This window comes from Trachemys scripta, chromosome 22 (assembly GCF_013100865.1).
Source record: "Trachemys scripta elegans isolate TJP31775 chromosome 22, CAS_Tse_1.0, whole genome shotgun sequence".
NCBI lineage: Eukaryota > Metazoa > Chordata > Testudines > Emydidae > Trachemys > Trachemys scripta.
The window spans coordinates 13,614,396-13,639,358 of NC_048319.1; the positions used below are offsets into that span (position 1 = coordinate 13,614,396).

The following is a 24,963-nucleotide window of genomic DNA, read 5'->3' on the forward strand; positions in this document are numbered from 1 at the left end:
ATGCATCTCTGACCTCCAAGCCATCCTCTGCCTCTGGGTCCTCCTTGTCCAAGATTTCTTCCTCCTGGCTCATTCCACTCTCGACTGGCACATGAGCCACTGAAGTATCCGAAGTGGTCTTTGCAGTGGAGGTGGGGTCGCCGCCGAGTATCGCGTCCAGGTCTTTGTAGAATCAGCAGCTTGTGGGCACAGCACCGGAGCGGCAGTTTGTCTCCTGCACTTTGTGGTAGGCATTCTGCAGCTGCTTCACTTTGACCCTACACTGCAATGTGTCCCAGTCATGGCCCCTTTCTGTCATGCTTCGTGAAATCTATCCATAGATATCCGATTTCCTATGACTGGAGCGCAGCTGGGACTGAACAGCCTCCTCTCCCCAAATGCCGATGAGGTTCAGCAGCTCGGCATTGCTCCAAGTGGGGGATTGCCTGGTGCGTGGAGCAGACATGGCCACTTGGAAAGATACGCTGAGACCACTGCACGCATCACCTAGCAAACAGGAAGGGGACTTTTAAATTTCCAAAGGAATATACGGGGTGGGGATTACAGTTGGTCACCTGAGGGCAGAGCAGCAGAGTTCAAACCGATGACCAGAGAGGTGAGAACAGGCATTGTGGGACACCTCGCAGTACTGTAATCGACCATGGTGTCTACGGTGGCACCGCAGTGCTGTAGCCCCAGCACAGAATGTTGTATGCCTTTTGTTGGGGTGGTGGTGTGTGGTGGTTGTTTTTTTTTTGTTTGTTTTTTTTTAAGCACTACAATTCTGCAGTTTCTGTGCACTAAGTGGCTTAGCAGTGTGTACACTTCGGGAGTTACAGCGCAGAAAGCTGCTTTACTGCGCAGAAACTTGCCAGTGTAAACAGTACCTTGGTTTCGTTGTCAGTAGAGTCAAATAGTGAAGAGGATTGTGTATCTTCTTTTTTTAATCAAGCACAAAAACCACTTTTGTTGCTTACTTTCCATTTCCTGGCAATCGTTTTTCCTTTTATGAAACTACCATAGGAAAATTGCCTGTATTACAAAGGAAGAAGTTTAGGTGGGTGTCTTATAACACGGCAAATCATTCATGTAATTTCACATACAATAAAAAAATTTCTCTTGAAGGTGTCGTACGCTCGTCCCAGTTCTGAAGTTATCAAAGATGCTAACTTGTACATTAGTGGACTACCAAGGACAATGACACAAAAAGATGTAGAAGACATGTTTTCACGTTTTGGCCGCATCATCAACTCACGTGTACTCGTGGATCAAACTACAGGTATGCACTGTAATGTTAGATATTAAAAACTTGACTATACAGGACACAAAGAAATGTTCATTCTTTCAAAGATTATTGGTGCTTAAAATTAACTTTTAATTTTCCAGATAGTTTCTGAACATATATAAAAATTAATTGTTGAGTTTGGTATTGATCGCTGTGTCCACAGAAATATAGAACTAGAATGGCAAACATCCCTGTTTTGGGAGGCTTTTCTGAAACACATGACTTAGAGTCCATTTTGTAGATCATGCTCTGTAAATTGAGAATGGTATTAAGAACACAAGATTTGCTATACTAGATCAGATATTGGTCTGCCAAATTCAGTATCTTGCCCCCACCAATTGTCCATGCCTGGTGCTTGACATAGAACAATACAACTATCTGATTATGTAGATAGTTCAGCACTGTAGGAGATTTTGCTACCTTTTCTTTACTTTTCCCCAGGGGAGGCAGCATGGTACAGTGGAGAGGGGTATAGGCTTGAGATTCGAGAGCCCTGAGTTCTATTCCCAGCTCTGCAACTGACCTTAGGAACGTTGCGTCACCTCTGTTAGGCAGAGGGGGCTTGTCAGGTGTGGCAGGCAGAGAATGAAAACACCAGTTTTAACCCAAGAACATCTGATGTGGCCATTTGGTTTACAAAAGTTGTGCCAATCACTCATGCTCTGTGAGTCTGCACTGCCAACCTCAGCTGCTGGACAAGGCGAAGCAAGAAAGCACTTTTCACAGACAGATATTATTTAGCGGTAAAATCCAGCCTATCCTTTTATGTGAAAGGATAACTTGTTACCTTACATTTAATCAACTTGAAATTGATCTGTGATTGTGCTTCATAATTTCTCATTGCATTTAAGTATATCTGGAGTTTCATGTCCCTTCTCAGCCTTCTCTTTTCCAGACTGAACAAACCAAATTTTTTCAATCTTCCCTCATAGGTCATGTTTTCTAGACCTTTAATCATTTTTGTTGCTCGTCTCTGGACTCTCTCCATTTGTCCACATCTCTCCTGAGATGTGGCGCCCAGAACTGGACACGCTACTCCAGTTGAGGCTTAATCAGCTCTAAGTAGAGCGGAAGAATTACTTCTCGTATCTTGCTTACAACACTCCTGCATCCGAAGAAGTGAGGTTTTTACTCACGAAAGCTTATGCCCAAATAAATCTGTTAGTCTTTAAGGTGCCACAACACTCCTGCTAATACATCCCAGAACGGTGTTTGCTTTTTTTGCAACAGAGTTACACTGTTGACTCATATTTAGCTTGTAATCCACTATGACCATCAGATCCATTTCCGCAGTACTCCTTCCTAGGCAGTTGTTTCCCATTTTGTATGTGTGCAACTGATAGTTCCATCCTAAGTGGAGTACTTTGTATTTGTCCTTATTGAATTTCATCCTATTTACTTCAGACCATTTCTCCAGTTTGTCCAGATCATTTTGAATTTTAATCCTATCCTCCAAAGCCCTTGCAACCCCTCCCAGCATGGTATCGTCTGCAAACTTTATAAGTGTACTCTTTATGCCGTTATCTAAATCATTGATGAAAATATTGAAGAGAACCGGACCCAGAACGGATGCTGGCGGGACCCCGCTCGTTATGCCCTTCCAGCATGACTGTGAACCACTGATAACTACTCTCTCGGAATGGTTTTCCAACCAGTTTTGCACCCACCTTATAGTAGCTCCATCTAGGTTGAATTTTGGAGATGGCAACTCGTGAAAGATTACACAAGTGCACTGTTTGAACCCGAAATGACACTAACTGTGTAGCTGTTGCAGGAAGTATCTTGTACACGTGGAACAGCTAAGTTAGCCATGTCATGTGCAGCACAGCCTTCCTTCCCTTTAAAATACTGGTAAAAATTGCACATGCAGAACTTTGCTAAACAATTGTACAAAAATGTAGTTTTCTGATCCTCATAACTTGGACTGGTCAAAATAATTTTTCATTTGGAGCACTCAGATGCTCCTCAGTGAGGGCCATTCTCTTGCCAAATTCCAGCTTTCTGCTCCCAGTTGCTTCCCAAGGAAGATGTGGCCAAAAATAGTCACATTTTGATAATGGAAGAGGTTCCCCCATGCACTCGTTCTCCTTGTACACAAAGACAGTGAAACTATTTGATCTGACATCCCTTGAAATAGAGACCAGTCCTAGAAAACTTCATTCCAGTGTGTGAAAGTTTCTCAAAGTTGAGTATTTGAAAACGTGCTTCTCATAGAAATGATCAGCCTTTTCAATTATAGCAGTTATAAATGTTGCAGTTGTAGCGTTGGTCTTAAATACAGGCTCTTAGTGTCATATTAATAACTTTTCTGCAACAGCTGTGTATTAAACTTGGTTGTCACATAACCAGTTTTTAATCTGTCTCATGAGAAGACCTTGTCCCTTAGGATGTAATTCTTTAATTTTCCTCTATAGTTTCTTCTCCTAAGTCCCATAGAACAGTACAGACAATGTTAATTTTAGCAAACTTGTATATAGTGCCATAACTTTACATGGTCTTTTGAGATTAAAAGATAGGGCCATGACCTGAAGCATTTACAAACTGAATTAGACGAGCATATAACATGAAGATAACCAAAAGAAGGGAATAGGGAAATTGAACAATGTATTAAAAATAATAAAAATGCAAGTGCTGTTATACAGCAAGCAAATTATAGGTGATCTAGTTCAAATGGTAACTAAGGTAGGGCAGGAGAGAGGACTAAAAGAGCATAGCACAGAGTAATCGAAAAGTGAGACTGTGCATTAGACTGGGGTATAGTGCCTGCTGGAAGCTAGGAGTTACAGCTGCTGTGACACCCTTTGCGAGGATATAGTGTGTTCTTCCTCCCCTAGCATAGGAACATCTCTTCTGGCTGGTGCAGGGGGTATGTGAGAACATGACCAGATGGACCACTAGTGAGATCTAATTTGGTTAAGTCTCCTGTTTTTGACAATAACTGGTAGCAGATACATCAAGGTGCGAGAAACCACCAAATGGAAGATCATAGAGTAACCTAACATGTTCATGGCACTGCTCCTTTCCAGCTAACTTTGGAGAGGCTAGTGTCATTGTTGGCGCTACCAAGTTGAGTCTTTGCACTCAGGAAAGAACAAGAACGTATACCTAACTCAGGCACCTCAGAGCTACACAGTGTTTCCTTAGTGCAGGGACTAAGGTAAGGGCCATGCTCAGTTTCAGTCCCATGTGCTTTAAAATCATGCAGTGAATGCAGCAAAAGCTCCTGAATAGAAAGACTCCGAATTCATCAAGTAGAATAATGTAACCATAACTATACTAGGAAGCAGGAGACATGGGTTCCACCCAGCTCACTCACTTGCTTCATGACCTTGATTACATCACTTTACGCTTCCATTTCCTCCATCTGTAAAATGTAGATAATGTGTACCCACCTTTTTTAAAAACCCTTTCCAGTCTGTATAATAAATGCTATATAAATGTTTCAGACTCTTATTGTTACTATACCTATGCACATCTTTTTAAAAAAAAAAAAAAGGAGGGGGAAGGTTCAGAGAAGAGCCAGTACAATGATTCTAAGTCTGGCAAACCTGCCTTAGGGTACATCTACACTACAGCGGGGAGTCGATTTAAGATACGCAAATTCAGCTACGTGAATAGCGTAGCTGAATTCGACGTATTGCAACCGACTTACCCCGTTGTGAGGACGGCGGCAAAATCGACTTCTGCCGCTTTTTGTTGGCGGCGCTTACTACCACCTCCGCTGGTGGAGTTAGAGCGCCGATTTGGGGATCGATTGTCGCGTCCCGACGGGACGCGTTAAATCGATCCCCGAGAGGTCGATTTCTACCCGCCGATTCAGGCGGGTAGTATAGACCAGACCTTAGAGTGAGAGACTTAACCCTCACTTTGATAAGCTAAATTGAATGAGCTTCTTAAGAGAGGACTTGATCAGTTTATGACTATATATGTTAGGAGAAGATTTCTGATAGTACAGGGCTCTTTTATCTACCAAAGGTCTAACAAAATCCAGTGGCTGAAAGTTGAACCTAGACAAAATCAAATTAGAAATTTAAGTGCAAATTTTTGAGCAAGAGTAATTAACCATTGGAAAAACTTCTGAGGGGGTGTGGTGGAGTTGGCATCAGTTGAAGTCTTTAAATCACAATAAGATGGCTTTTTAAGAGATGCTCTAGCTTAACCACAAATAATGTACTTGATGCGGGAATCACTGATTGAAATTCTATGGCGTGTTCCTCAGATCAGACCAGACAATCATAATGGTCTCTTCTGGCCTTTGAATCTGTGAAATAGTGTGTGTCAACAACATGCATTCATTTCCTATTTGGAAATTATGTTTCAGTTTTAGGTCTCTAGATGTTTTGAGTAACAAAACTGAGCAAAAACAAAAAATGATTTTTAGCCCAATAGTCACTTTGCATTTCTCCTTTGAAAAAGTTTTAGTTGATCTGAAATATTTTTCCTTTAATGTCAGTTGACAGTTGGTTTCCTAGAACACTTGTACATTGTAGAGATTTTGGACTATGAACTAACATGTTATATATGTATTTTGCTCCATCATCATCATTATATATTTGAAGTAAATGTGCTCACTTGTGTTTAATTTCCTAATTATTTTTAAATGTTTTGATTTCATCCTTTTGAAGAACCACCAGTAAAATTGTAGAACTTAAAGCCATGACCTTAGAAATACTTAATTCTTGTTTTTTCAATTGGAAAATTGTTTTGAGCTTATCCTTAACGCATTTTTATTTGTTTGGTAAAAGGTTTGTCCAGAGGAGTCGCTTTTATCCGGTTTGACAAAAGGTCAGAAGCAGAAGAGGCAATTACAAGTTTCAATGGTCACAAACCCCCAGGTTCCTCTGAACCCATTACTGTGAAGTTTGCAGCCAATCCTAACCAGAACAAAAATGTGGCACTGTTATCACAGCTGTATCATTCACCAGCTAGACGATTTGGAGGGCCAGTTCATCACCAGGCGCAAAGATTCAGGTACGTTAGGAAGAATAATCCATTTAAGGCCTATTCTGTCACCCACACTTCCACTGGGGAAAGTGTTGCACTGTTTCAACTGTAAAGTAATAAATATCTTTGTCCTAGCATGTGTGAATAAATAATAATGCACTGTGTATTTCTATGGGGTGTGTGTGTGTGGGGGGGGGGGGTGAGAGAGAGAGATGTATCTAAAAATTGCTCAAGTAGAGTATAATTAAAGTAATAACTTATATGGAAAACTGTGTTGAAACTAATCGAGTAAAGTTTCTAGTTCCACAAAGACATAGTGAGAAAGTGTACAAAGTGTTGTTGTAGCCGTGTCGGTCCCAGGGTATTGGACCAACTTCTGTTGTTTTTGTGTCACACCTTGGCAGGCTGATATTTTAACAAGACTTGTAATCTTGTCGAACTATATCATGTTTGTCTGATAACATTTTTTCATGAAACCATACTGATGGTGTTATACTTAGATCTTCTAATTTTTTAATGTTAGAATCCTTAATAAGTCGTTTAATTATTTTGCTGGGAATCATTGTCAGGTTAATTGGCCCATAATTATCCAAGTCATCCTATTTACCATTTTAAAAATATTGCCAGTCCTGGAGTTTCTCCAGTTTTACAACATTTTTATTAAAAATTAACATTGGTTGTCAAGTCTTTTAAAACTCTTAAATGCAAGTTATCTGCACCTGCTGATTTAAAAATGCTTAATTGTAAGAGATGTTAAATAGCATCTTCTTTAGTTACTGCTGGAAAAGAAACTATTTTATCATTTTATTTTATTACCTTTGCTTGAGAAAGGTGATTAAGGTTCTTAGGGTACATCTATACTTACCTCCGGGTTCGGCGGTAAGCAATCGATCTTCTGGGATCGATTTATTGCATCTTGTCTAGACGTGATAAATCGATCCCGGAAGTGCTCGCCGTTGACACCGGTACTCCTGCTCCGCGAGAGGAGTTCGCGGAGTCAACGGGGGAGCCTGCCTGCCGCGTGTGGACCCGCGGTAAGTACCTTGTAGTTCGAACTAAGGTACTTCTACTTCAGTTACGTTATTCACGTAGCTGAAGTTGCGTATCTTAGTTCGAACTGGGGGGTTAGTGTGGACCAGCCCTTAGACTCAATATGAAGGATACTTAATTTTTTCACAGATTTTTTTTTTAAGGATCTTTTTTGGTACATTTCGAGTGTAGTGTTACTGTACTGGGTTTTTGGTGTGATCCTTCCCCCAAGGACGTTGAACTTAGAACTACTAAATGATAATTTTTATTAGGTGCTACCACAATACAAATAACTGAGCCCCAGTCATGGACCAGAACTGCACTGTGGTAGGAACTGCACAAATAATAAAATAATAGAAACTTTTTAGGGTGGGGACCAATCTGAGTGAAGTATAATTGTGGTCACTGTTACTTAGAGGTTGAACTATAGGTATTTCTTGAACGACATTTGTTTGTTGTTTAGGCTGTTCAGTTTAGTCCTCTTCTCTTATGTCCAGGATTAAGGTTTTTGTGTCAGTCTGGTGTAATGAAACAATGTCTTGACACACATAGTAGTTGGAGTCATCCATGTTCTCAAAGCTCCTGCACTCCTTTGTGCTGCACTTGGAACCGGTCTTAATAATTTATGGCATGTCATGGTTTTGGTGCTGCTAATGTGGACACATGCTCCAGAAGCTTCCGTGCTTCAACCTCTTGAATTGGGCTCCTATTTGAAGGATTGGATGAAAACAATTAGGACTAACTTCGGCTAAGGGATGTGAAGGAATCTTTTGAGACCAGTGTATCTTCACTGTGAAGCAGAGAGGTAACAAAGTCCATAAGAAAATCTAAGGCTAAATCCATCCCCTTTATTGTTAAAGGCTTTTTAAGACTCAAATTGAGATACCTAAAGATGGGTCGCATTACAAATATGGTATCTGGACAACTCTATCTTATTGTAGAGACAGGGTGGGTGAGGTAATATCCTTTAGTGGACTAATATCTGTTGGTGAAAGACCAAAATTTTGAGCTTACACAGGACCTGAACAAGAGTTTTGAAAGCTTGTTTCTTTCCCAAAAGAACAAAAATATTCCCTCAGTCACCTTTTCTCTTCAGTATCCTGGGGCCCAACACTAAACAACAGTGGAAGATCTCTCCTTCTAGGAATGGACGCAAAGGAGGTATTTTTGCTTCCTTCCAGTACTCCATCTTTGTCAAAGGCAGGTATATAGAACATATCTCTGCCTCCAGATGTCAGTAACTGCTCTTTCCACCCTCTGTTTCTCTTTCACTTGAGTTCTGGAATTGTATCTTTCCTGTCCCAACATGGGATGCATGACCTTGTAAGTGTAAGAGTTTTCCTTAGCCAGCAAGTATCAGCTGGAACTGTTATAAATGCTGGGACTGAGGACTGCATTAGTATTCATACACACTGGTTTTTGCAACCTCAGTGGGAACCACATAGGCCTGGAGGACATCTGTCTTGATGCCATTCTAGGGACAATATAAATCTGTCAGGGCTTCCAAATTCATCTAAACAAATGGGTAGTTCTTATTCAAGTGCATGCTTGTGTCCATTCCGATGTAGGTGCGTGCTCGCCCCAAATGCTGCTGCCAGAAAGTATTTTCCCTCAGTGGTTTCTGTCGAGTCGGCTCTGTTGCCCCCTGGAGTTGCGCCCTCATAGCGCCAGTATATAGGGCCTCACCGCCCCTTGAGTTCCTTCTTACCGCCCATGATGGTCACTGGAACTTCTGCTTGCTGCACTTCTGCTAATGCCTGCTTTAAGTGGGTTGGTTCTGTAAAATTATAAATAGTTACCGTTTAGAGTTAAGTTTAGTTAGCTTAGCCATAGTAGTAGTGGTATAGTCAGCGAACCCCACTTAGCAGGACTAGCCCTTCCCTGAGCACCGGGATATGCCTCGGTCCCAGGGGTTCCAAAGAGGATGGAGCTCGGCTGTTCTCAGTGATGGCAGATGACAGAACAAGGAGCAATGGTCTCAAGTTGCAGTGGGGGAGGTCCAGGTTGGATATCAGGAAAAACTATTTCACTAGGAGGGTGGTGAAACACTGGAATGCGTTACCTAGGGAGGTGGTGGAGTCTCCTTCCTTGGAGGTTTTTAAGGCCCGGCTTGACAAAGCCCTGGCTGGGATGATTTAGCTGGGAATTGGTCCTGCTTTGAGCAGGGGGTTGGACTAGATGACCTCTTGAGGTCCCTTCCAACTCTGATATTCTATGATTCTATGATTCTATGCTACAAACCAATGGCAGCTAGTGATCCGTATGCTAGCTGCCTTAAGTGCCTGGGAGAGACCCACGTGCAGGAGCTGCAGAAGTTTCAGACCCAGAACAGAAAAGGACAGGGCTTAAGTTCCTCCTCATGGAGGCAGCGCTCAGTTCCCCTTTGGAGCCAAGTCATGGGTCTCGGCACCGAGCACTTAAACTTCAGTGAGACGTATCCTGGCGTCTCTGAGGGAAGTGCAGGGCTGTTCCACCTCCCCGGCACCAAGGAAGGACTCCGCACTGATGGCCCGGAACTCCCAGCACAAGCGCACATCACCAGCGCTGAGGAAGTCAACTCCAGCACGGGACTCTTGGCACTGCTTCCCATTGCCGATGCCGAGGAAAAACTAGAGAGAGACTGACTGGGGTGTTCTTGAACTCCAAGGTCTACGGGCCATAGAGGTGCTGATGGAGTGCGACCTGTGCTGGGCCCCTCAGAGATGCTAGCAGGGTAAGGGTACGATTGACTCTCAACACGGGAAGGGAACCATTGAGTCCAGTACTATTGGATTCCCCACCGAGGGAGGCCACTGGGGTTCAACAGCCCTGGCACTGCTATCAAGGCCGGAGGCATTTGAGGCAGCAAGTGACTTACTATCCCTCCTGGTACCGCCATCCCTGGCTGTTCAGGAATTAACAGTAGCAGCACTAGAAACGAGGACCACCGCAGCACCAAAACAAGAGCCGTTGAAGTCATGATAGCGCAGCGCTGATCTCCCTCCCTCCTGGTACCGTTCTTCGGCACCAGTTGGTACTGCTCCTTCCTGGTCGCTGAGAAGTGACTTCTCGGACTCCAATTCAGAAGCGGAGTCCTACGCCTTGTGCAGGAGCAGACACCACTCCAAACGGCGGCACCCTATGGCTGACGTGAACCAGGTCATGCTGCCAATAGCCTGGTGGCTGGTGCAATGGCAAATGCCACTGCAGTGCCCATTCTGGAATTCCTGGGCTTTCCAGCCAATCCAGGGCCCCCAGTCCAGAAGGTAGCTCTGGTATATCAGAGTCAAGATCTTCCCTGCCATCTCCATCAGAACGGGGATCAGTCCCCGATGCCGAGCCCGTACTGAACTACAGGACACTCCCCCACGGGACCTATCTGGGGCAGAGGGAGAAGTACAGGGGCCAGGGCAGGTTGGGGAAATTAGTGGCCAAGTAAGCACTGAACACAGCAGACTCAGCAGCCTGCTCCATGGCTTCTGCAGTGATCATGAGGCGAAGCTCGTGGCTTCAGTCTTCGGGGTTGCCCTATGAAGTACAGCAGATAATTCAGGACCTTCAGTTTGAAGGCAAATTGCTCTTTTCAAAGCAAACAGACATGAAGCTGCATAGCTTAAAGGACTCTAGAATCATCCTTAAATCCCTAGGACTGCATACGCCAGCCCCTGCCAGGAAGCACTACAAGGCCCAACCAATGGGCCGCTTCTATCCACCGCGTCAGAAATAGGAGTACAGCAGGAGAATTAACAGAGGCTATAAGAAGAGGCCTCCATCCAAATCCTCGTCTGCCCCAGTGCCTCTATTTCCCCCCTCCCTCCCCCCCGAGATACTCAGCAGGGTCTAAGCAGGCCTTTTGATGGGACGCTCGGGGGTGACTTACCAGGACCATGTGTGGATCCAATTTCCCCTATGTTTGTGGACCAGTTGTCCCACTTCTATCAGGCATAGGCCTGCATTACCATAGCTCGCTGGGTACTACGATAGAAGTAGGGTACACCCTTCAATTCACTTGCTCCCCTTCTTCCCACCCTCCCTACCTGTCCCTCATCAGGGACTCTTCTCATGAAAAACTACTAACCCAAGAGGTGCAGTCATTCCTAAGCACAGGTGCAGTGGAAGAGGTCTCACTGGAACTAAGGGAGCAGGGGTTTTACTCCCGTTACTTCCTAATCCCAAAGGCCAATGGCGACTTCAGACTGATTTTTAGACCTGTGAAATCTCAATGGATTTATGAAAAAAGGAAAGTTCTACATGGTCTCCTTGGCCTCCATTATCCCTTCTCTGGATCCAGGGGACTGGTACGCCACCCTTGACTTGAAGGACACATTTCCATATTGCTATTTTTGGGGGATACAGAAGGTACCTATGGTTTGTTGTAAACTACAATCACTACCAATTTAAAGTACTCATCTTCAGCCTGTCAACAGCTCCTCATGTGTTCACGAAGTGCTTGACAGTCATTGCAGCCTTTCTGAGGAGACAAGGGGTTCATGTCTTTCCCTTCTGATCAGAAGTCGGACCAAGGACCAGGTGCAGACAAACGTAAAGTCAACCTTCCAGGACCTGGGACTGTTGATAAAAATGCACAAATCTACCTTTTCTCTGGTTCAAAGGATAGAATTCATAGGGGCGGTCCTCGACTCGATCCAGGCCAGAGCTTTTCTCCAGGAAAACAGCTTCAGAGCTATGGGGGCACTCAGAGAGAGAGTCTGAGGGGGTTACTCCATCACCACAGCAAGAAACTGCTTAAAGCTCTTGGGGCATAAGGCATCATGCACCTATGTAGTGCAACACGCAAGACTGCGACTCAGACCTCTCCAATCTTGGCTAGCATCGGTATACATATGAGGTTGACACCATCTGGACAAGATGGTCTTGCTTCCCCGTCGGTGATTTCCTCCCTCCTTTGCCGACTGGACCCGGGAACGGTATATGCGGGAATTCCATTCTCGAGATCTCCACTGTCAATGTGTCTCATCACAAAGGCGTTGGCAGTGGGATGCGGGGATCACTTGGGAACCCTTAGAACTCAAGGCCTCTGGTCACCAGAAGAACTCTCGTTGCTCATCAATGTGAGGGAACTGAGGGTGGCACGCCTAGCCTGCCAGGCTTTCCAGCCCCACCTGTAGAGCAACTGTGTGTCGGTCCTCAAAGACAACACAACAGCAATGTTTTATATAAACAAGCAGGGTGGAGCGCACTCTTCTCCCTTATACCAGGAGGCTGTTCTCCTATGGGAATTCTGAAAAGCCTATTTGATCCACCTTGAAGCCTCATACCTTCCAGGGTCGCAGAATGAGTTAGCGAATCATCTCAGCAGATCCTTTTCAAACCATCACGAGTGGTTAATTCTCCCAGATGTCATGAACGCTGTTTTCCAGACGTGGGGAACTCCCCAGTTAGACCGGTTAACGACGAAGTACAACAGGAAGTGTCTTCAGTTCTGCTCCTTCCTAGGCCACAGCCCAGGCTCACTCGCAGGCTCCTTTCTCATCCTTTGGATCAGCTCTTCTGCGCATTCCTCCTCATACACCGGATCCTGTTAAGGGTCAGAAGCGACAAGACACGTCTGATCCTGATAGCCTACCCGCACCAACAGCAGCTCAACACTCTCCTAGATCTCTCGGTGGATACACCAATCAGCTTGCCACTGTTTCCAGACTTGATCTCTCAAGATCATGGCCGTCTGTTCTCTGAACCTCAAATCTCTTCACCTCATGACATGGAAGCTCCATGTCTGAACTCAGCGGAACTGGCTTTCTCTGGGCCTATTTGCTAGGTTCTTTTAGGGAACAGAAAGCCATCTAATAGAGCCACTTACCTGGCAAAGTGGAAAAGATTTCTCTATCTGGTCAGCACAAAAGGGTGTTTCATCTACCAAGTCATCACCGCCCTTCATTCTGGAACATCTACTCCACCTAAAGCAGCATGGCCTAATGCTGTCATCCATACGGGTCCATCTCGCTGCAGTCTCAGCCTTTCACCCATGGGTGAACAGCAGTCAGTTTTCTCAAACTCAGTCTGTGGCCATTTCCTTAAGTGACTGGAATGGCTATACCCACAGGTATGCCAGCCACTACCTCCTTGGGACCTCAATTTGGTGCTGACAAGGCTAACAGGACGCCCATTCTAACCGCTGGCAATGTGTTCTCTGCTCTATCTGTCTTGGAAGGTGGCCTTCCTAGTCTCCATTACTTCTGCCAGGAGGGTTTCAGAGATCTGAGCTCTTACCTCTGAGCCACCCTACACAGTCTTCAAGGATAAGGTACATTTGTGGCCCTACCCGTCCTTTCTGCCAAAGGTTGTCTCATAATTTCATAGTAACCAGGATATCTTTCAGCCAGTCTTTTTTATTCTAAGCCACATGCAAACAGGGATGAATCGAGACTCCACTCACTGGATGTGAGGTATGCGCAAACATTTTTCATAGAAAGGACTAACCCTGTAGGAAGTCCACACAGCTGTTTGTAGCCATCGTGGACAGAATGAAAGGCCGTCTAGTCTCGACCCAGAGAATGTCATCATGGATCACATCCTGTATCTGCACATGCTACGACCTGGCAAAGGTCCCAGCTCCTCAGTTGACAGCACATTCTACAAGAACTCAGGCATCATCGATGGTGTTTGACGCAGGTTCCAATTATCTGTAGAACAGCGACGTGGTGGTCAGTCCATGAGTTTGCGTCACACTACGCCATCACCCAGCAAGCTAGAGACGATGTGGGCTTCGGCCGAGCGGTGTTACAATCAGCGTGCCAACAAACTCTGATCCCTCCACCTGCACAACTGCTTGGGAGTCACCTACATTGGAATGGATGTGAGCAAGCACTCGAAGGAAAAAACAGTTGTTCTTCAAGATGTTTCTCATGTCCATTCCAAAATCACCCTGCCTTCCCCTCTGTTGGAGTTGGCCAGCAAGAAGGGGGGCGGGGACCTATATACTGGTGCAATGAGGGGGCACTAGAACTGACCCGATGGATACCACTGAGGGAAAAACTTTCCGGCAGCAGTGCTTAGGGTGAGCGCATACCTACATTGGAATGGGCGTGAGTAACACATCTCGAAGAACGGTTATGCAAGGTTAGTAACTGTTTTTTTTTTTTTACTGTGAATGCATCTTGCATGGAATGGAGAGCCCACAGAGAAGAGCTTCACTTCGACAGAACTTGGTCTATCTAGGCCAATGGTTCTCAAACTTATTTGATCAGCTCCCCTTCTCCCCTTTCTTTGTCTGTAGCCGTTTACGCCCCTCCCCTCCCCTCCCCTCCCCTCCTCTCCTCTCCCCAGAAGTACAAATACCGCCACCCAGCTCTGAAGGCAGAGCGGACAGCAATGACTGCTGGCTGGGCACCCAGTTCTGAAGGCACCGCCACGCCAGCATCAGGACAGAAGTAAGGTTGGCAATGTGAAAAGTGGTATTCGTCAATATCACTTTTCACAGCAGAGTTAGTGCCCCATTGTCACCTTACTTCTGTGGTGCTGCTGCCACCCCAGACTGACAGCCGGAGCCCCACCACCTCCAGGTGAGGGATTGGGGACAGGAGGAGAGAGCCCTAGCCTGGGCTACCTCCTGGTGAGGGATTGAGGGAGGTGGGGGGAAGGAGAGCCCCTTGCTGTGCCATTTATCCCCACCTCCCAGGAGGGTACAGCCCTTCTGCACAAACCCCAACCACCCTGGGACTGACCGCGAGAGCGCTACAAAAAACAAAAATCAGAAAAAGCACTCAGCTCATGCCGCCCTTGGAAGGCCCGCCCCATAGTTTGAGAACTGCTGGTCTAGGCAAAGCAATAGCACATTGTTACTGAATGCTCTTATTTCACTTGGTACTACTCTCTGACCCATCGTTCCCTGTTTCAGGCTGGAAAGCCTGCAACATGAAGGTGTTGTCAACACCCATATGGTAAAGGATGGACTGTTCCTACCCATAACCACTCAGGAGAAAAGATCTGGACATCATTGGAGATAGCTCGATAAAAACCTCTGCTCAGTGTGCAGATGTGGTCAAAACAAAATAGTTGTTAAATGATGATACGATGGTTTCAAAATCACTCTCTCTTCCTTTATCATAATTAAGTAAATTGAGGGAACGCTCTCACATTGAATGCTATATCCAGTTCTGTTCAGCTCATTCCAAAAAAGATGCAACTAGAATAGAAGGATCTAGGGAAGGACAAGTCAAATGTTTACAAGTATGAAAGGATGTTGGTGTTGAAAAGATTAGGTCTCTAGTTTAGAAATGAGACTTTATCCTGCCTCATAATACTAGAACAAGAGAGCAACCAGGAAAATTTAAAAGCCAGCGAATTTAACTTTGATAAAAAGAAATACTTGTTTGTACAGTGTCGGAAGTCATAGCCACAGGATATTAAAGCTGTGAGCTTAGCAGGTCACTGTGTAAGCTCGAAAGCTTCTCTCTCACCAGCAGAAGTTGGTCCAGATATTACCTCACCTATGCTGTTTCTCTAATATCCTGGGACCAACATGGCTACAACAACACTGCATAGCCTTTTTTTTTTTTTTTTTGGCAATGTGTCTGTTTATAATCTCTTGTGGTTTTGGGCGTATCTTATCCCACTCTGGTTTTTCTTAATTTTAAACCTGTTGTCCATGTTTGTTTACAGAAAATGCTTGTTGCAGTTCTCTTTGTAGTTTTCTTTAGTAACATCCCTGTAGCTTTTTAGTCTCAAGAGTGAGAAATCTGTTGAGATGGGTATTATTGCGTATATACACATTAGCTTATCCACCCTGTTCACCACAGGAAGTTGGTTTTTCTTCTCTTTAGAGTATTTTCACTTGTTCCCATGACCATAGCCAATGGTTAGAATGCTGGGTGAGGGTTGGAGGCACCTAGGTTTAACAGCAAGGGGTGCAATAAAGCACTGACTGCAGGAACCCAAGATTGTATATCTTCAAAGAATGATTTACAGGAAAATAGGCCTCTCCTTCCAAGTAAGACTTGGATAAACAAATGAAAGCTCAAGGTTTTCATTAGAAGAACCAAAAACGTAACACACACAAAAACACAAAAAAACTATTTTATTTTTTAAAGTGAGAACTGCTTGATAGGACATAAGATGTTAGTCATCAGATTACTTGGATCTGCTCAGTAAAGAATTGTACAAATACAAAAATTGCACATCAGAAAATTTGTTTTGGGCACTTAATGTGTGGGCTACGTACAGCAGCCTTGCATGCTTCAGCCTGCTTTTAGTAGGCTAACAACTTTCTCAGCTATAGCATAATACTACACAGTATTCCTGGAGTCACATGGAACCACAAATTTAGATTGTTAAACATATAAGTGCATGGGATCACAGTTAAAATTGTACCTTTTGGCCTTAACTTTGACACTTGCTGATCTTTGAGTGCTTAACTATGCAACCCTAATGCGTCATTAAAATAATTTTATTGATTTAATTTCCTAGGTCAGCAGAATAGAAGTGGGGGATGAAATAACTAAGGGTGTGGGATGTTGGTTGGGGAGGGAAAGAAAAAAGCAAAACGGAAAAGAGCAAAGGTTCAGAAATTCTGAGACACCTCTGGGTCATTGTGCAGGAGGAGTCAAGACAGGATTCTGGGGGAGAGGAGGAAGGGGAGAAATGTATATTGGGGATGAGGAAGCACAGGCATATTGGGTCTGGTTCTCTTCTCATATGTATGTAAATCAAGAGTCCACCCCAGAGAAGTCACTGGAGTTTTACTGGTGTAAATGAAAGTAGACTCAACCCCATTGGATTTACATTAAAAAAGTACTATTTTTAAATTATACATTCATGGATAATCTATATTTGGCAGAAGAAACTTTAGAATTAATATTTAAAAACTGAAGTGGCTATTTAATTAATTATAAATGATAGTTACTGGAATTAAACATCAGTTATGCAAGTGCATTACCAAACTTAAATCAGAATGCACTGGAAGTGACATATTATCAGTGTACTAGGAATTGTGGGTTATTCCAACTAATATGCACTTGTTAGGGAAACTCTAGTAGTTCCCTGCCTACTGTGGTAGGGACTTTGAGGTGTCTGCCTGTGTTCAGTGTAGCAGCCAGTTGTGAGCAGGAGTGTTTCACTGTTGCTTTATGGTGGAGAAGGGGTCAAGCTGTATCTGCTGCCACAAAAAACCCTTTGACCGGTGACGTCACTGGACACTGCAGTAAAGGCAGGATTAGCTCCAGGAGGGAATTGGGCACAAGCCCCTTGTAGACAAAGATCAGTTGATTTAAGGCTAGTTGGGGCATGTGGGAGGGATTCTTGGCCTATTTTTAAGCACTGAGTAGTTCCATATTGCTGCCCTAAGTCATCCCTAATAGTGTATGCGAGTATGTAAACCAGCCTTGTATATCCTGTTTGAGGATTGTCACATCATCAGGCAACTCTTTCATTGCCTATCTATTCTTATGTAGTTATCCATTAATGTAGACACATTGCTGAATTTAACTCTTCTCTCTATCAGCTGCCAGTTTGATTGTCTTATGATAAACGGGGGAGGTGAAACATTTTACTCTGTTTAGAAGTTTTGATGCTTATATAGAAAATATTCAGTTGCTTCCCTTTCAAGTTAATTTGCTTGATTGTATTGAACTTTTACATGAAATATTGTGCTTTTTATTTGCTAGGTTCTCTCCTATGGGTGTAGATCACATGAGTGGGCTTTCTGGTGTAAATGTTCCAGGGAACGCATCTTCTGGCTGGTGTATCTTCATCTACAACCTTGGTCAAGATGCTGATGAGGGAATCCTCTGGCAGATGTTTGGCCCCTTTGGTGCGGTTACCAATGTGAAAGTTATTCGCGATTTCAACACCAACAAGTGCAAAGGGTTTGGTTTTGTGACCATGACAAACTATGAAGAAGCTGCGATGGCCATAGCAAGTCTTAATGGCTACCGCCTGGGGGACAAAATCTTACAGGTTTCCTTCAAAACCAACAAGTCCCACAAATAACTTGCTCGTGCTTTTTGTATGGAATAGATAATGGAGTGACCGAAGTTAAAACATTTTTGTTAGTGTAAAACTCATTTTGCGCCAATTTTCACAAGTGTTTGTCTTAGTCTAAATGAGAAGTGAAAAAGGTTTTTATACTCTGGGATGCAACTGACATGTTCAAATGTTTGAAATCCCACAATGTTAGACCAATTTTAAGTTCCTTAAGTTATTTCATTAAAACTATATATTAAAAAAAAAAAAAAGTAAAATCTTAAGTAGATTGCATTAACTAGACCCTCTGGATGGTGGTAAAATTGAAGCATGCTTTCACTTATGAGACTAACATTTGTTCTATTGAATGTTGTCTGCAAAAACTGGAACTCTTTTTTGTTTTAAATTTTTTTTGTTTAATTTTAAACTATCAAGCGGATGCTGTTAGTATGGTCCTCCCCTCAGTCCCCAATAGCCTGATAAAAAAGTTGAGAAATACTGATGTTGGCAGTACATTGCTTTTTAAAGTAATTTTCATTGCTACATCTAGTTGAGGATTAGACTTCATAACATGAAAGTCTTGTAAGTAGTAGCATGCCAGCATAACTTTTAACACCATTGATGAGGTAAGTTGCACACTGAACAGTGGCCAAGTTGTCAAATTAAAAGGTTTTACAAAAAATTTTAAGCCCAGTTTTTCATAGGAATGGACCAAAGAGTTTCAGAGAAACTCGGAAGATTTCAGAGTCAAAACGAAACTCCAAAAACAGTGTGAATATATGTTTCTACTTCATCAAACTGAATCTCTTCTGTCCAAATATTTAATGCATGATGCACTACTTACTGGTACATTGTAATGCAGCAAGATAATTATTCAGTTTCAAAGATCATTATAGTTTGAATTCCTAAGGGTAGTTCCATTTTGTAAAAACAGTTATAAACATTTGAGCATTGTATTTCTCGCATCCCTTCTAACGAGTGCTAGATTTTTCTATTTTAATAGGATTTTGTTTTGACAACTAGCTTTACTTATTGAACACTCAGCAGAAAAGTACTTACTTCGTACAAGTTAGATATTAACAAAAAACTGATTGTAGATTTAAAGATTAATCCCCCAAGTTTTCTGCAGATTGCCTTGAAACTTTGAGTTGTTCTGTTTCTGTTAATTTTCTTTTGCTTTTTTGTGTTTTTTGTTTGTTTGTTTTTACTTTTGCATTTAAGACCATTAAATTTGATTTTGTTTTGCTCGAATTTTGTTTTGTTTTTTATTTTATATTATTTTTTTTGCCAAGTATTGCACAAAGTGTCCAATATTAAAAGAATTTTGCTTTAAAGTACTATAGGTCTTCATTAAAATTAAAATCCATTAATCTGTCCTTTTGACAGATCAGTAGGGGAAAATATTTGTGTGAAAACAAAAGCATTACAATAAATCTGTCGCATAGAAAGTATGTGCCAGATACTCAGTTAAACACATATATGTTGCTTTGTAGACTGAACAATATTTCTTTTATCAAAAATGTGCTATGTAAGGTATGTAGGTACATAGCTAGTGTGTGTGAGCAGGGACTTCACCTGACAAACTATTGCAAGAATCTTATCTGTGTTCTGTCACCAGAGTTCAGAGAAAATGCAGAAATTGGGACAACTTGTCAGCAATTATCTTTTGAGTGAACCTGTGCCAATCCCCAAGAACTAATGAGTAGTCACTTCAGATTCTGGAGGCAGTCCCATGCAGAATTGTTTTTGTTTGTATGGTGCCCATAGGCTCTTTAAGATCCTATCTGCATCACAACTATGATTTCTCTTTTTTCAGCATCAGGACCGCCAGTCCTGTGCTGCTGCTGGAATTTTGTGCTCTCCTTTCCCGGTACTTCATTGTTTGGCTCTTACTCACTCTTCAGTCAGTTGTTGGCCTTTCCTTTAATCTGCAGCATGCACTTTTTGCTGTCAGCAGCCAGTCATTTACTGCTCTAATGGTTGGCTCTTTTGTGGTTGTACATAGCCTCTCTCTGCTGGCTCCAGAAGAGCCCAGCGAGAGCAGAGCTCTTTTCCAAGGTCTCTAGCAATGTTGAGTGAGATGGCTTGGCTCTAGTGCAGTATATTAAAGTTCTTTCTGCTGCCTAATGTGTGCTGCCTTTCCTTTGTTTCCATTCCCATTTACTCCATGCCCCAAGCCTTTGAGAAGCACAGTCCGCATCAGACAGTTGTAGGATAATGTCCTTCAAAACCAGCAGCTGCCACCAGGTAAAAGGTAGACAGTGGGCCCCCTCTATGAGCTCCTCCTTGGACAGGCTGCTATTTCCAGTGCTTCCTTTCCATCACTCATGTTTCCTGCCAATGAGTCGTTCTTTTCCTGTATCATGTGGCTAGATACTAGTTTTGGGGGGTTCAGCAGCTATATCAGGGTTGCTTTACCCATATCTCCATGTTAGAGCTGGGGTTCTTATTATTTAAATAAATTCCTCTCACGGTGTCCCATCAACTCTTTTACCAGCCCTAGACTCCTCCACGAGAGTGCATCTTTAAAGATCCAAGAACCTTCCTTGTAGTTCCCTCCATCTCATGGCTCATTAAGAAACATTTTAGTGGGAGCAGGGCTGCTGCTATAAAGGGCATGGTAGATAGTTGCACAGACCAGTCTTTAAAATGAGATTATGATGCCTTTGTGGTATTAAACCATTAAAACGGCTCTCGCCCATGCAGCCACATCAAAAGCTTCACTGTTGTGAGCTTGCCAAACCTTGCTCTTAAAGCAGAGTAATGACAACTCTTTGTGATATCCTCAGAGACTTTGACATTGCTCTCCTTTGTTGGCTGCTTCGTGCAACATTACAGATTTTTTTTTTTTAAACCCTTCCAATACACCTCTGCTCAGTAAGACTGAGACACAACATCCTGGTTTCACACTTGGGGATACAGATTCTGTTTCTAGAACCCATCTGATCCAAGTTTCCTTTAGCAATTTTGGAGGGAACCCTTAATCTGTCAATGAGGCCATTCACCTGAGCAAACTACCATTCACCTAGGCAGGAGGAAATCAGGAGGAGGAGGTACGTTCATTTAATTCCTCAGGGGATAATGCCAGACAGATAAAGCTACAAATCTCCCTTTCAGTCCTCCAGGTCTAGGGGCCACTTTATATCTGGCCAGAGAGTGTGCTCAAAGTCCTTTTTTGTCACTGTCCCTAACAACTCCAATCTGACTCCCCAGGTGGAGAGAAATTGGGGCATGTGTTCACATTACTTATTGATGACTAACCGGATGGGTTAGTTCTGACCCATACCAGACCTGCTTTCTCTCAATCCCTCTGTTTCCATCCTGCAGTCTTTACACTTTCAATTCTAATAAGATAAATCAATGATTTCGTCTGCCTGGTGGTTTAGAAGTGTGCCTGCCTTGATGTGCCTAGTCATCCAGCATACCACACATTTCCATTTCTACCTGGACCGTCACCACTTCCAGCATTGTAGTTGTACTTTTTGGCCTCTTAGCCCTCAGGGAGTGTACAGAAATCATAACCATCATCATACCCATCCCCAATACTACATATAAGAATTCTTCTGGCCTTTGTTCTGTCTGAGATAGTTGGAAAGACTCCCTGAGCTCCTTAATTTACTTTCTCTCCAGATCCAGACATCACTCCAGCAATTGGTGCATAAGAAATCCCTATTGAAGGGCAATTTGCTATTAGAGTTATCTGTTTCCAGGATAATTCTGTCACCAGAATTACAAGGTTTCAAAGGATGGAATGTGCACTTGGGTCACAGACTGTGTCAAGGGTTCTGGTCCAGAGAAGTTAAGAATCTAAACTTCATGCAACGAAGGACAATAGGTCTGGAGGGCACAGGGTTTTCTTCATTACGTACCAGCCATTCTGATTGAATGAGAAAACAGAATCTTTGCAGTTTATATAATCTCCAAAAATGAGCCCATTTTTAATTCATATCCACTTATGTTCAAGGCAATCTGCATACTCCAAGGGACTGGCAAGTGAGAACATCAATAGAAGAAATCAGTGATACGACAGACATTTTTTATGTGAGTCTGCCCACAAGTGGATCTGTTTGCTTCATTTCAGCTACCTCCATTCTTCCCCAAACACAGAGGTTCCTGGGTTTTGGAAGGTGGATTCCTTTTCCTGTTGATCAAGCACATAGTTGTTTGCCTTTGTTCCCGTAACACCCTTTTGACTGTTTGGAGACTGTGACAAGGATGATACTTGAGAACTTTGGGTACTCATCTCAGCTGATAGAAATTGTACAGAGGGCATGGAAAAAAGTACCCTCAGAATTGGATGTCTGGTCTTACTGTTTGCATTAATGTTCTTCCATAGATGTGTACACTTCTCTTCATGCCACTCTGTCATTCATCCTGGAATGTAGGTTGGATGGGAACCTTTGCCAGTGTGGAATCATTCCTTCTGTTTACCTGTTCTTTGTTTTTTGTTAATCTTTCCAAGCATTTCCTGGGGCTGTTGCTCCAATCAGGCTCTTACAGTACCAAAGTTTGGATACTAACCACATTGTCTGCATAGGACTGCTTCCAGAATTTGATATGGGCATGGCTACCTGGCAGTTCTTGCATGACTGATGGAGTTTCACTCTTAAGATGAGACAATTTTATAGGTAAGGCAAAACTATCCTAATTATAACCATGGAATGACTTCTAAAACTCCATTAAAATGTTCTGGGCTTTAGCTGTTGTTGTTAAGACATTTTTTTAAAGTATTAGATTATATATTTTAATCTGGTAAAATTCAATGTTTTCAAAAGAATTCAAATGAATTGAAAAATTATTCAGAAACTGGCTTTTTCCAGTCCATTTTACTTATATTAATATAAGTAATATTTCTTAAATCCTCCAACAATCCATTTTTTGTTTGCTTCACAAGATCCCATTGTGGATGGAATTCACCCTTGTGTAGAAGGGTTAACAACAAGGCTCGTGTGCCACTTTAGCCTTCAGTATAGGCTTGTGTTGGTCATTAGCACAGGGGGAATTTCACTTTAAAAGCAAAAAATAAATACATAAAATTATAATGCTGCTATGTGCTTTTGTACAAGATGCAAAGATAAATACAACTCTTTCACATGAGTTGGTAGCAACAAAATAATACCGAGAATCATGAAAGCTATGAACTGAGACGAAGTAAAGCAACTTCTCATAGTGTTTTTTTGTGTGTTCCAAATACATTGACCCCTCGATTCTCCTATTTGCAAACTGTTCCCATGCACTAAAGTGAGCAGGAGGGTATCTTTATTCTTGAAGCTGTTGCATCATAAGATATTTGGTTCATTTAGGATCCTGTGCCCCCACACTGCTATGAGGTGTGGAGGGGGGTGGAACTGAGCCAAAACAGTCATGCTGCCTCCTGCCCCTGAGCCTATGGCAACCCCTCCTCTTCAGTTCTTTTGGATTGGGACTGTGAAGGATTTCAAGATCATGCTGGGGATGGAAGGGAAAGAGTAGGAGGCATCACTGTCCAGGGCAATATCCCCTCAGTGATGTATGTCTAAACTTTTTTTTTCTTTCCCCTTGGTTGTTTTTGGTTTTTTTTTTCCAGCACATCCACATCATGATAGTATCAGAAAACACACTGATAGTATTGAGGTATTCAAGATCTTGGAATAGGTTATGAATTTCTCACTGCAGTTACTTGTAGGTGGTCAGTATATGGTCATTTACTTTATTGCAGGTGACCAAATGGGTTTGAATACCTTTACTTCTAAAGGTTTGTAAGTCAGCTGTTTTCAACATTGTTTTTATAGGAGCATGCAAAGTTCTAGCAATGTTACTTTTACAAAGCAATTCAAAGTTTTGGAATAAGATACTGTAGCGAGTACTATAAGAGAGAGTTTTCAGCAATTGAATTAAGCCTCAACTAAAATATCAGTCACTTTTTCCTAAAAATGAAATCCAATCTTTGTGAATGTTAAATTTCAAACATAGGTATTTCCCAGCCTCCTTATAAGCAGTTACATAATTTTATGTTGTTTAATGTTCCGGTTAGGCAATAAAATTGAGGTTCTTCAAAAATTTCAGAAAAGGGTCTCAGCTTCAGTATATGCTAAACTGGAGTGATTAAAGTTAAATGTGTACAGTTTATAATTACATAATATGTACTTCTAATTAATTTTATAAGGGTGTCCCCAAATGTACTTGATTAGTTCTAACAAAAATTTGCTTATTGGAATTAGGACTTCTAATAATTACCTGTAAAATGTTATATAGTTTGTGGAAACTTCTTTTTTTTAAAAATGCACAACTTTTTAATGAAATATTGGTGATGTCATGGTTTTCCATAATTCTCAAAAGTAAAACACAGAGCACCCTCCACATAGGGCTTTCTGTCCTAATACTACCTCTGATATAAGGTTACCGAATTTTGACTTCCAAAATGGGAAGTTTGTATCATTGTTGAGCAAGCACCTTATTACACCATTTCAGGTTTTTTTGGGGCTCCAAACAATTAGTTTTAGGGAGATGGGACCAATTCATGCCTACTATGAACAGGCACACCTCTTTTTAAGTCATTGGAGTTGCATTAATTTAGTCAAGGACAAGAATTTGTCACTTAGTGTGTACCACATTTTCTTTAATCTCTATATTTGTTGGCAGAAGAGTCTTCTGCTGTGCTGAAGGCAGGTTCCTTAACATTATGTCTGCACTTCCTGTTAATACTGGGAAATCCCAGCACCGTAGGATTGATAGAGGAATATATTGATCCAAAGGCTAAGCATTGTGATCTGTAGTATATGCTACTGGGTTTCCGCCACATTATGAAAATACATGGATTTCAAAGAAAACACAATGACCCCACTTCC

At 42.5% G+C, this 24,963-nt stretch overlaps 1 protein-coding gene across 3 annotated transcripts in view; it reads left to right on the forward strand.

Annotated features, from left to right (window-relative positions):
* The window catches only part of ELAVL1 (ELAV like RNA binding protein 1), a 97,040-nt gene extending 72,426 nt beyond the window's left edge, over positions 1–24,614 (forward strand). For all 3 annotated transcript variants that reach the window (XM_034754980.1, XM_034754981.1, XM_034754978.1), the window contains exons 4-6: positions 1,105–1,258; positions 6,010–6,235; positions 17,839–24,614. In XM_034754980.1, coding sequence (XP_034610871.1) covers positions 1,105–1,258; positions 6,010–6,235; positions 17,839–18,163 — 705 coding nt within the window. In that variant the 3' untranslated portion in view covers positions 18,164–24,614. The remainder of the gene's footprint in view (positions 1–1,104; positions 1,259–6,009; positions 6,236–17,838) is intronic.
* The last annotated feature ends 349 nt before the right edge of the window (positions 24,615–24,963 follow it).